Here is a 12,447-nt window from a genome sequence, read left to right as displayed (position 1 = left end):
CAGTAGTTGATAGTATGCACTGTTTTATTAAAGCTTTGTTTGTTTTATTTTGGGAACAGTTGGTTCTATTCATTGTTTGCCAGTGAGCCTCAGCAGCTCCTGTTAATAATCTTCTCAGGGACGTTCAGACAGCCGTCACTAAATGACTTCAATGCACCAGAAACTAAAAGAATTCACGATTCTTAGGCATTATGCAAGTGAATTTATGGATTATGTGCACCATGCATCACGTGCAATGATATCCCGAATAAGTATTACTGAGTCTAGGAATATGCATATTATGCCTGTGTGTGCAGATGTGACTGAGGTGTGACTCTAAGATGGAGAAAGAATTTGCATAAAATTTTGGCAATCAGGCTCAATTTTGAAGTCCCTTAATTGCCTCCATCAGCCGTGTGCCTCTTCCACTGCTGCCGCTGTTGTTTTTAAAGCATGCACCTGTCCACCTCTCAGTGTCTCGGTGCTTCCTTCAGCTCTGCATCAGACAATCCTCACAGCAGTCTGAGATATCTTTGAGCACCCAGCCCATGAATTACTCCTGGCTGACATCTCAAACTATAAACATACTCCCACTTTCTTCCCCGAGTAGTGAATCAGATCTGAGCACACGCCCCTTTCACTCCCTCATTGGGCAGAAAGTGCTGAACTCGGATCAGAGTTAGGTAACACCGAGGTATGAAGGCCCCTCCCTGTTAGCGGCCTCAGTATCTGTATCACACTCACAGAAAGCACGCACTCCCTTTTCTCTCTGTGCTGCAGACCAAGGCCAGAGACGTGTGAATGTGGTTTTATATTAATATCTGAAATACTTTAGGTGTTGATCTTGGCACACAGGTTCTACCTTATAAAGATGACATGCTTATTGTGAGATAAGATGAATCAAAGCCTCTTTAGCATCTTCATGGGTTTTTAACTACCGTTTTACTCGTGTTTGCCAAGTAATTCTGCTTCCGAGTTGTTTTTGCTCCCCCTTTTTTCCCCAACTGTCCCCCTCCCTGCCTCCCTGCCTCCACTCCCTCTTTCTTTTGTTTATTCAGGTGTGCACACGCAGGGACTGAGGGAAGCAGGCCCATTAAAAACACTGTGTGGCACCATTTTCTTTACTTCTTTTTCATCTGCGTAAGGAATCTGAAATGTGAAGTTCAGATAAAATATGAGAGCGTTGGAACACAGCACAAAGGAAATATTATGTTTTTTTAGGCCAGCTATCGGGGGGAGTGGTCGATGCGATTGAAAGTCCGAGCTGCGCAGCGGAGCACAGCAACAACGGCGTGGACAGCTGAGAGAGCAGGAATGTGGGCTCCTCATTATGTGGACAGGCTACCACCACAGCCTAGTAATTGGCTCCCAGGCCGGGCATTAGTCCCACGAGGTCTCACCTCACCGCTGAGCTACATGATTGTTTGTGTGTTAGCGCGCACAGAGGAGGAAACGGACGTAGTTATAGCTGTGCATTTTATTATCTCTCCTGGTGCTGTTCTGGAGGAGTTGCTCGGGCGTTTGGAGGCCGAGCTGATGATGGGATAGTTTGGATGAGAGGCAGGAGAGCTGTCTTGAGATTGGGCGAGACCGCTTGTTTTGGTTGTGTTCTTCCTCCTTCCCCTCCTCCTCCTCCTCCTGCTCCTCCTGTGTTTTTCAGTTTTCTAGCCGTTTTTTAAGGAGTGTCTTTTGGTGTGTGTTTACGAGCCCTTTGATAATTGCTAGTCATCGCGAAGTCGTCTGATAACTGTTTATGTGTGCGTTTGGAGACGGAGAGAGAATGCCTCTTCTATATCTCAGAGACTTTAGTTGCCGATGTTGACTTCAAAGCTGTAATTAATAACTCACCATTGTTTGTTTTCAATTTCACCGTCTCCTCTCCTTCAAAGAGAAGCTGATTGTTTTTGTGCCAAGGCTTCTTTTATATGAGCTTTTTTATCTTTCACATTTTATTGTCCGAATATCCTTTTGAAGTCTGTATTAATGCATCACATGAAATCACTTTAGCACTTTGAACTGGTCAGAACATTGAAATCAGGGTTGGATTTGATTATTGGTCCAGCTTACTTCCTGAAGTAAGGGTGACAACTGTTTCAGACTCCATTATTCGGCATCAACAGCGCCCTCTGAAGGAAAGGGGAGGGACTGCAGCTTTGACACAACACAGAGCACTAACCTTTCTAACAGTGCCTTTTGTTACTTGTCTTGAATGGTTGAGCTTCTCTGTGCAGAGTTATGCTGTATCATGCCCACCCTATAGCTGAATTAATTAGAGATAGACCGATATGGTTTTTTCAGGGCCGATACCGATACCGATTATTAGTAGTCAAGGAGGCCGATAACCGATATTTGGAGCCGATATTCATTTGCAGTAAAAGTGAAAAATATTGGCGTCAAAATTTTGAATAATACAAACTGTTGGGTGAGTAGATAATCCGTAGTCTGGAGAGCTGAAGAGGGCAGACAGGTTTCTGAGGTTGATCCTGGAGCGCAGGAGAAAACTATAGAAGCAGGTGACATACGAGAAACAATATATTAAGCACAGGAATGACCTGGCTGGCTTTAGCATTGTGCCACACAGGTAGACTGACTGAAGAACCAGGGTCTTTATACTCTGCAGGCTGGTGACTTGATGAGGCACAGGTGAGCAGGCTGAAGCAGCAAGAGGTGGTAAGGTGAGGAGCACTGAGGATGCCGACTCCCAGAGACAGAGAGAGACAACAAGAAACACAAGGGAAGGGAACACAGGAGAAATACAGGGAGAAGGGGCGCACTTGCAGCCGAGGCGTAGGCCATGACACTCTTACTCCTGTCACTGAATAATTAACGGTCATGTATCTCAGCCTCAAGCAGACGCGTTGGCTCAGAGTTGCTGTTCATGTCTTTAATGACGGTTAGCTGCAATAGTAAGAGAAACTGGGCACTGACTATGGACATGTGTCCGTCTACTCTGAAAACCAAACCTGTACACATAATTTAATCATGTACTGTTTGCAGGGGGATAAAGGTGGTGAGCGGGTGCTGCAGAAGAAATGGACCACCTTCCTGAAGGCCCAGCTGCTCTGTTCCCTCCCAGATGACGGCTTCCCCTTCAACATCATCCAGGACATGTTTGTCCTGAAGCCCATGGGAGACAGCTGGGAGAGCACAGTCTTCTACGGCGTCTTCACCTCCCAGTGGTAAGACATGAAAGGAGGGTTTTGTTCTGAGACACACACTGTTACAGTCTATGTTTATGCACAAACACTTGAATCTACAAAGCTCTCACGCACCATCTTGAGCCAGTTTTTTATTTAATATCTGAGCTCAAACTTGGCAAGTTGCGTTTTGTTCCTTGGCTGCTCTTAATTTAGAGCAGCTGTAATGAGCTTAAACACTAACACAAGCTCATGCAACCCCAATGGCTAATTAATGTATCAACAAAATAAAGGATTTAATATGGAAATCATTCAAGCGCCCACTCTACAACTGTTCTCCAGTGAGAAGTTGCTGCTCCAGTTTCATGAATAAAATAAAAGAACTGCAGAAAGGCTGGAACGGGTGGAAAATGGGTGTCAGGAAACAGGTCAAATGTGAGATCTTTAAATGGCTCCATTTCAAACAGCATAGAAGCTTTAAGTTTAGTGAAACGGGGAAAATAAATCAACTGTTTGTTTTTGCAGGTATAAAGGCGCATCAGGCAGCTCGGCGGTGTGTGCGTTCACCATGGCTCAGGTGGAGAGAGCCTTCAGCGGGCGCTACAGAGAGGTCAACAGAGAGACGCAGCAGTGGTACACCTACAATCACCCAGTGCCAGAACCACGGCCGGGAGCGGTGAGTGAATCACACAGCATCCTGTGAGAAACAACACAGTTTGGCGTGTAGTGTTTAAGCCGACGCTTCCTTTTTCGAAGCAGTGTTTTTACCATTCTGTTATCAAAGTAACCACCAATCATTAATAGTCTTTTTATTCAGTCTTGGTTTCCAATAAAACCTCACAGCAGACCTCATGCGCTTCATAATTAGAGCCAGGCTCAAAGTCCTGCATCGATTCTCATCATGTGTTTGTATTTCCAGGACGACTTGAATCAGCAGTTCCAGTTTTCATTCCTAATTTTCTCCCTCACAGTGTGTGACCAACCACGCCAGGCAAATGGGGATCCAGTCTTCTTTGCACATGCCTGATAAAGTGCTCAACTTCGTCAAGGACCATTTCCTGATGGACAGTGTGATCCGCAGCGCTCCCCTGCTGCTGAAGCGTAGTGTTCGCTACACACAGATCGCTGTGCACAAGATCGAAGGCATGGAGAGGGCTTACGACGTGCTCTTCATCGGGACAGGTACAGCTTATTTCTAACAGCACATTTTGCAGGCGTTTCGACAACTGGGGGGAAATGTTTGAAAGATTTAGAACAGATTTAGAATATACTTTTGTGTGGTTGATTTTGTGATTTTACAACAGCAGGAGCTGCTTCTATCCCCCATAAACTTCCCGTCCCTCAGTTTTACTCACTGCCTCTCCCCCCTCTGTGTTTCCCAGATGATGGAAAGCTGCATAAAGCCATCAATGCCAACGATAAGATGCACATCATAGAGGAGATGATTCTGTTCCCCGAGCCCCAGCCCGTGCAGCACATTGAACTCGATCCTCAGAGGGTAAATTGCTGCTCTGTCATCGTAATGATTATTGTTTCACTGGTTTTTGTCGGTTTCCATTAAATGTGTCGTCATGTTTACTCGTTTCTCACTTAAAATTCATTTTCAAACTATAAGAATGTGGAAGAGTAATTTAACCAGAGCGCACACACTGGTTAGAGACGTTTTCTTTCCTTGGTGGCCGTTCCATTGAGTTTTCCTGTAAGTTATAGCTCCGTCTGGAACTGATTTTATGATCCTCTCTGGCATTTTACCCGGAGCTAAATTTCATTACCTTACTCTCTTTATTACATAATGGCCTCTCCCCGGGCCCAGGCAGCCCAACAGCAATCTTATCTAAGATTATGTAATATTTATATAGTCCAAGATACTTTTTGTGAGGATATTCTTAGCTCCAAATAGGGAAATGAAAGACACACACGAGGTCTATCTAAATATGATGGTAGATACGATGGCCTAAATATAGACGGCACTATTGGGAACACGAGAACACACTGTACGTCAGTGTAGATGTCACATTCGTGGTGATACCTTCATCTGAACGTGTAAAAGATGCAAAAGAAAAGATGAAAATAAAGACAGTCCTGTGTATCGGCCACTTGAGCATGCTCACCATGTGTTTTTGAGCACGATCAAACTACTCGGCTGGCATCACGTCAGAGCACAGCTGCTCAGAGTTACTCTTTGTTTAGGTTAAATTTGTCTGTTTATCCTGAGTAATAGTTTTAGCATGTTTCCCCTTTTGAGAATCAGAAAGAAGTAACAAAAAGCAGACGTTCTGTTCAGCCTTGTGTTCACCTTTGAAACAAGTGTATCACACAGACTCACACATGGATGGTCTCTCCTGCAGGGTCTGCTGTTTGTGTCCTCTAACTCCGGCCTGGTGGAGGTTCCTGTGGCCAACTGCTCCAACTACCTGAGCTGTGGGGAATGTGTGCTGTCCAGAGACCCGTACTGCGCGTGGACCGGGCGGCTGTGTCGAGACGTCAGGATGGCTCCTCCCGACAGGTAAGAGGTTATATACGCATGGCAGCAGATTGCTGAATTCATCACTTAACATTCACTATTAAATAATTTCAGTTAGTTAGTTTATATTTAATCAAAAAGCCCCATTAATAGATGTGATTTAGAAAATACTTTTATCATAAAAATACAAAAAAACAAGCAGAAAATTGAATAACTCCACCATAGTTTAAACTCAAAGCATTATGGGAATAATCTAATCTGTTTGTATGAGTTCTTGCACGAGGCCCAATGTGCTAACACAATAAAAAACAGATAATATGCTACTTTGTGAAGTGTTACCTCCCATTATTTCACCTTAACAGACTGTTTTTTTGCTGTGTTGGATGTAAACATGCACCAACACAAACGCATAAAATACAGCTCATAGTCATGTGCTCAAACAAGTAGCTTTAAAAGATTATTCTCTTAGTCATGCTGAATAAGCGCTCGTCTGGTTTTAAATGAAAGGCCTGAAGCAGAAATGGGTGCTTCTGTACAAGGTGCCTCTCATTAAAGCTGTTCGCCCACACCCTGTTGTTTTGTTGTTTTTTTTGTCTCAGTCACTGGCAGCAGGATGTGGAGGAGGCCAATACATCAGCCATTTGTAACAGGACGCTTCCCACCACATCTGCCAGACCAGCAGCTTCTCGTAAGTGTTATTTCACTGTGTGTAGAGTCTTTGATAAAGGTGTTTTCACTCACTCGCAGACAAAACAACAACATGCACGTAAAGCTGTTGGAGAAGAAGTCCTCGCAGGTTGTTGTAGATTTGTGTGAAATACTCAACACTGTAACTCATTCAAGTCAAATGTTTTCAAAATAATATAATAATATACAAACTGTTCCTTTACTTACAACTGTTTTATCCTCCAGATCCTTAAAGGCTCAATCAGCTTATTCACAATAGTTGCACTCTCATAAGTGTCTGTAAACTGGCCATAACTTGATATGACTAATGTCTAATTTAGTCAATCATCACCCATGTCAACACTTAACCTTTTACTCATTTTTACACAGCAATTTCTTTTACATATTAAGCCAACACAATACAACATGTTAATTAGTACAATCTCGTTACGTATGGGCAGATTAAAGCTAGCTGTTTGCCTCCATTTTTAGTCTTAATGCTATAAAGTACAAAAAACATTCTTTGACTTTAACTGATTTAAAGGGGAGGTATTAGGTATTACTCTGTGATACCTGTGGAGTAGCTTAGCATAATTAGCAACAGTTTAAAAAAACTCTTCATTTTTCCCACACTGGTGCTCTGTGCAGATCCTCATACAGCCTCTGCCTGAAACAGCCTCTACGAGCCCACTTTCTTCTGATTTGCCAGCTCTCTGAAGCCTGCTGAGGCTGCACTTTGACGTCACAAAGTGCAGCATGTAGAAAAAACAGTGTGAAACCTGGCGTTCACAGCAGACTGAGCTGAGAAACCTGGGGATTACTCCAACATACTTTTACCTACAGATTTGAAACTTCACCCACGTTTAGTCTGGACATCCATCATTGTAACATTATATATTCTATGTCTTAAATGTGGAAACGCATAATAGCCCCTCTTTAACTGTTGATGCAACATTGTTCTATTTTTAAAACGCATCCTCTTTTTCTCTAGGTGGCTCTCATTGCAAGCTGGTTACAATCCCAGCCAGCACGTTCAGAGTGCTGCCCTGTAAGCTGCGCTCCAACCTGGCACAGAGGAGGTGGCGTTACAGCGACAGCGCCAGCCAGTTCCTCTACGCCACTCCTGAGGGAAACCTGGTGGTCGTGGCACAGGCCGACAGGATAGAGACCTACGAGTGCTGGTCGGAGGAGGAGGGTTTCCGCCAGCTGTTGGCCAACTACTGTGTGAGGGCGGAGCCCCGCCAGGAAAGCACCACTATGATTAGTCACTCTCGCACACCGCATATTACGCAGGAGGAGACCATCATCCTGCCGGGCGAGTCTCGTTCTGAGCAGGTCAACACGAAGACGTACTGGAACGAGCTGATTGTGGTGTGCGCCCTGCTGGCGTTCTCTCTCGTGGTGTTCTCCTTGTTTGTCATATACAGGAACCGAGATCACATGAAGTCCATGCTTAAGCACAACGAGTGCCCAAACATGCAGCAGAAGAAGCCGAGGATTGTGGGAAAGCCTGCCGAGAGCTTACCCCTTAACGGTAACACCATCCCTGTTTCTACTTCTGACCACAAGGGCTACCAGACGCTTAACGACAACTACATCTGCAGCACGCCCACCCACGAGTCCTCGCCAGACAACAGCAAGAGCTTCTCCGAGGCCTCCGACAGGCGGCCGCTCAACGTAAAGGAGAGCCACGTGGAGTACTCGCCAACCTGCCCGCGGCCCAGAGTGAGGCTCGGCTCGGAGATCAAAGACTCTATCGTATGAAAGCACAATATACGCTTAAAAAAGATGCCACCCTGTATCTCCATGAAGGATACAGGCCACAGAGCGAAGGAGAGGAGACCCCGACATCCTCCTACATCACAGCACACCTTTTATTTTAGTCATCTTTGTTCTGTGATCAGTGCCGAGGTCATTTCATTTAACCATTTCCACTCCGAGAGCCAGAGGTTGGTCTGGTTTGCTGCATACGGCCGGAAGAGGACGCAGCACAACACTCCAGTTTCAGACAGGATCAGGAGCTGTGGCAGCTGCTAGGAAAAGTCTTTGTTCACTGACGTGCAGGGCTGGGCAACATGGGGAAGAAAAATAACAGTATTTATCACTTTATCCCTTTAGGAATGCCGGATTCAACATTGTACTGTCTTTTTGATCTCCATTACATAATAAAATAAAAACAATAGACAATAAATTAGAAACTCCGGCTAGTCACCCAGCCCTCTTTGAGTATGTGTATCCCTCCACATGCTCTGCAGACGATGACTGCAACATAGTCAACACATCTGCTATTATGCACACGAGAGCCAAGCTACAGCGACCAGTGACCAAGAGTTCAGGTTTAGGATATTATAATATCGACGATTCATTACGATCAAAACATCATGGAAGCAAGTCAGAAGCACATTTGTTCTGAAAACATGTCCTGACTGTACGAGGACAAAGGTCATGGAAGATGAGGCGAACTAGGACAAAACAACACACCTTTGTTAATAAGAGCCCTCTAAAGACTGCAACTCTAAGGAGCATGATCAATACATATGATTATTAGTAAGCTCCAGGGCCTGAATACTGACTTTTACATCCTGAATGTACGCTGTTGTTCAAAGTAGGTCTGTTTCATTCAAACGACCATGCACCACGAACGATTTACAAAACTCTTCATCTCCGCTCACCTGAGACAGCCCTGCTCTTCAGCGTTGACCTGCAGGTACCACGATGGGCTCAGAAACTGACACAGTAGCCCTGTTTTTGTGGCGAATATGGAACAGACAGCTGGGGTTGTTTTTAGGACAGTCAAAGCGGACATTACCAGACACAAGGGAGCCAAAAAAAGAAAACAGCATCGGCTCCTCCTCCATGTTCAGGGCAGCACCGGAGTCATCACGTGCACTGTGCCAAAAAACAGCAACATAACTTGATTGTCTTATCTAAATGCAATAGTGCCATCCTGTCATGACCACTCCCATGTTTTGTGTTGCATTGATCACTGTTTAAGAGCACATGGTGATGAAACCAGAAGTGGGTTTCTCTAAAAGTAAAGTGGCACTAATAATAAACTAATGTGAAGTGCACGGTTGGGAGTTTCTCTAAGACTGTTAGCTCATAACGAACATTTTTTAGACTGTGTTGACTTTCATGTCAAATCTGAACTGGGGCCAAAGGACACGGCATGAAGATGACTTCATGTGGAGACTTGTCTTGTGGTGTTGAAAATGTTCAGCTGCCCTTAAAGGAGTCATCTGCCTTCTCTGTGTACAACAAAGCATACAGGTCCAACTAATGTGAGACGATTTAGCTTGCTATGCGCTAACAACAAACTTTTGTCCTTAAGTGCTAATAAGCCCTCACTAAATGAAAAGAACTAATAATATCCATCACTGTAGTGGAGAGCTAATACCTAGTAGTCTCTTGTCCAGACTGCAGCTGCACTATGTAGTGATGTAGCTGCACAGAGCAGAGCCTAATAGCTCAGTATAACCCCCAGCAGGTTACATTTCTTACATTCATGGCATTCACCACACTCAGATGTCAAGGTGACGTTAATGTGAAAGCACAAGTAATCAGGGTCTTGAATACTCACAGGTTTGCACATGTCGGTAAAATTGGAGCGAATTCAAAGAAATGCAACTACTGAGAGACCGAGGGCGTGGCTGCTTTTAAGCAATCAGTTATTACAGGGACCAGTGCAGCCATTGTGAACACTGTTGCACCCACATCGCTTAGAGACTTAACAAGCAAGAGTTTTCCAAAGATGTAGTAAGCTGACAGTGTTGTGTTAATCTGAATAAGAAACATTTACACGGCCATTAGGACAATATGGCACCACGTGTCTTAGAATACATCACCAACTCACTGTATCGAACAAGTAAGCCTACAGTATATCCTCCAGTATCATACAGAATAAACATTTTGCTATTTTGGACACTGAGCAGACGATGAAATGCTCTGTTACTGCTACGAGTTGACAAAGTAATTGCACAGCATACTGCGCAACGGTGGTCAGTGTTTCTTTCTTTTTAGTTGTGTATATACAGTATCTGTGCTTAATATTGAGTGTTTTTAAGGGACCTTGTGCAAGATGTGTTGTAGAGATAGTCTTAAAACTAGAGAGTGAACACTGCTGATATTTTGTTTTCATAGTGCTTTACTGCCGACTTCAGCATACATTACAACTCTCGCACAGAAGAGTGAAAAAATCATCTGGCTGGTTTTCTAACAAGCATCTCAAAGCAGGAGAGGTGTTTGATTTTATTTTAATGGCATACTGAATTAAAGGGGTTTTTAGATGCTGTAGGAAATGTACTTATTTACCTTCCTGCCAAAAGTTAGATGAGAAGATCAATACCACGAAGGTTAGCTTGGCTTAGCTTAGCATATAGACTTGAAACAGCCCTGCTAGCTCTGGCTAAATACACCAAACCAGTGCAGTAACACCCTGGAGTACTGTCTGCCATGCAGTTCCAGGAAGTCGCTGCTCCTTGTCCAGGAATAGTCTTGCACATAGCTTGTGTAGGAACTGCAAGATGACATTTTGACACTTTGTTTTTTTATATGTAGTTTAAAAAAAACAAGATAAAACATTGACATTAGTGCTGGGAGTGAGATTTTTCTTACAATCAGACACTCAGACGAGCTGTTTCCTCCTGTTTGAGTCTTTATGCTAAGCTAGACTTTAGCTTTATGTTTTGCAGATTATAGTGAGGTACCAATTTTCTCATCTAACTCTTGACAAATAAACAAGTGAATTTCCCAAAAATCATATTCCTTTAATGTTGTTTGCTTATGTGCAAGCAGTGACTCACCAAATAAACCAGAGCACAGCTTGCCAGCAGATGAATAAAAACAATAAATGTTGGATCCTAGATGAAGAGCAAAGTGTGTCACCACATCTGAGGTAGATTTACTTAAATACAGAGAGTCTTTCTGGTGGCTGAATATCCTGCTTTGAGATGCTTGGGAAAAAAACATCACGTTTTCAAAATGCCTTTAGATGTCAAGTTGTTCTGCCTTTAGCCATGTGCCACATCGTTCACTACCCAGCAGTGACCTCACCAACAGAAATGTGGTGGATGGCGTGATTGTAGCCCTCCGTGGGCACACTTAACTCCACAACACAACACGGGTCAACAGTAGATTTACAGATTCACCCAAGCCGCTATGAACTTTACCTGCAAACAAAAAGACTGGGAGCTGCTCAAAATCCTGTACCATTCTGCAGACTTTGCTCGTGTCAAAATGATTCTGTGGTCATAAAAACATCTTTATCAACAGTTTACAATCAGAGGTAATACTTCCTAATCTCACACAGAAAAGCTGAAGTAAGAATAACATTTGATCTTAAAAGTTAATTGTGCCAAAAACTTAAATACTGTGCGATAAAAGCATATTTATTAATGACCTGCTTTTCATTAAAAAGCCAATAATAGCATAGCGACTGATGCTTCATTTTGAGTGGCTCCTCAGTATTGCAACATACTGTACTGGACATGAATGTAGCCGACTATATCATATTTTGTAGAACATCTACAGCAGTCTATTTTCCTAAAACGGCTTAAGTAGGCGATCCACTGCAACAACTTTTCAGGATTTAGTTTGTACGGTCATACTACAAAGAGACGGCACAATAGAAGTAATGAATCATTTGTGCTGCACAGTGTAGTCCTGCAGCGAGATGCACGCACAGCTCCAAATCCTCCATATCGGCTCAGCAGCAGCTTTGCCTCAGCGTACTGAACATCATAAGCTTAGATGACTGAATTACTATTAGACAAATGTGGTCTTGCCTGCATGATTTCTTTTTTTATTTGTTGTGTACAAATAACATTGTGAACTGTATTTTTTGTATCATTGAGATTGTGACTGTTGTTTTTATTATATTGTACATAAAAAGCACTTTATTTTAATTTTTTAAGATAAATGAATAAAATACATGTTTTGACACATGCATGTCTGAGTCCATTTTATGCTGCTTATTGAAGCTGTAGTAGGTAACATTATTAAAACTAACTTTTTGCTGACTGGCTGCAGCATAGGTCATAAAGCCCGCCTCCTCCATGATAACAGGTGGGACATGGGTCAGACTATAAAATCAAAATACACGCCAAATAAATGTTTCTCAAACATAGTTTCTGTCATTATAGCTAGTTATTATCATGCTGATTTATGTCCAAGTGTTAATTTTTCTGAGAAGTTTATTTTTAA

General features: G+C 43.2%; 1 protein-coding gene across 1 annotated transcript in view; it reads left to right on the top strand.

Moving 5' to 3' along the window:
• LOC138589686 (semaphorin-4B-like) overlaps positions 1-12,133 on the top strand; it is a 33,790-nt gene extending 21,657 nt beyond the window's left edge. The window contains exons 8-14 of the mRNA XM_069660093.1: positions 2,977-3,158; positions 3,642-3,792; positions 4,088-4,298; positions 4,499-4,614; positions 5,465-5,622; positions 6,180-6,268; positions 7,238-12,133. Of these exons, the coding sequence (XP_069516194.1) occupies positions 2,977-3,158; positions 3,642-3,792; positions 4,088-4,298; positions 4,499-4,614; positions 5,465-5,622; positions 6,180-6,268; positions 7,238-8,010 (1,680 nt within the window). The 3' untranslated portion in view covers positions 8,011-12,133. The remainder of the gene's footprint in view (positions 1-2,976; positions 3,159-3,641; positions 3,793-4,087; positions 4,299-4,498; positions 4,615-5,464; positions 5,623-6,179; positions 6,269-7,237) is intronic.
• Positions 12,134-12,447: the final 314 nt, after the last annotated feature.

Source organism: Semicossyphus pulcher, unplaced genomic scaffold, assembly GCF_022749685.1.
Source record: "Semicossyphus pulcher isolate SPU_LCO1_2020_fin unplaced genomic scaffold, fSemPul1.0.p SCAF_1, whole genome shotgun sequence".
Lineage (NCBI taxonomy): Eukaryota > Metazoa > Chordata > Actinopteri > Labriformes > Labridae > Semicossyphus > Semicossyphus pulcher.
Note: the sequence above shows the minus strand (reverse complement) of the source record. Positions and strands in the feature narration are given on the sequence as shown.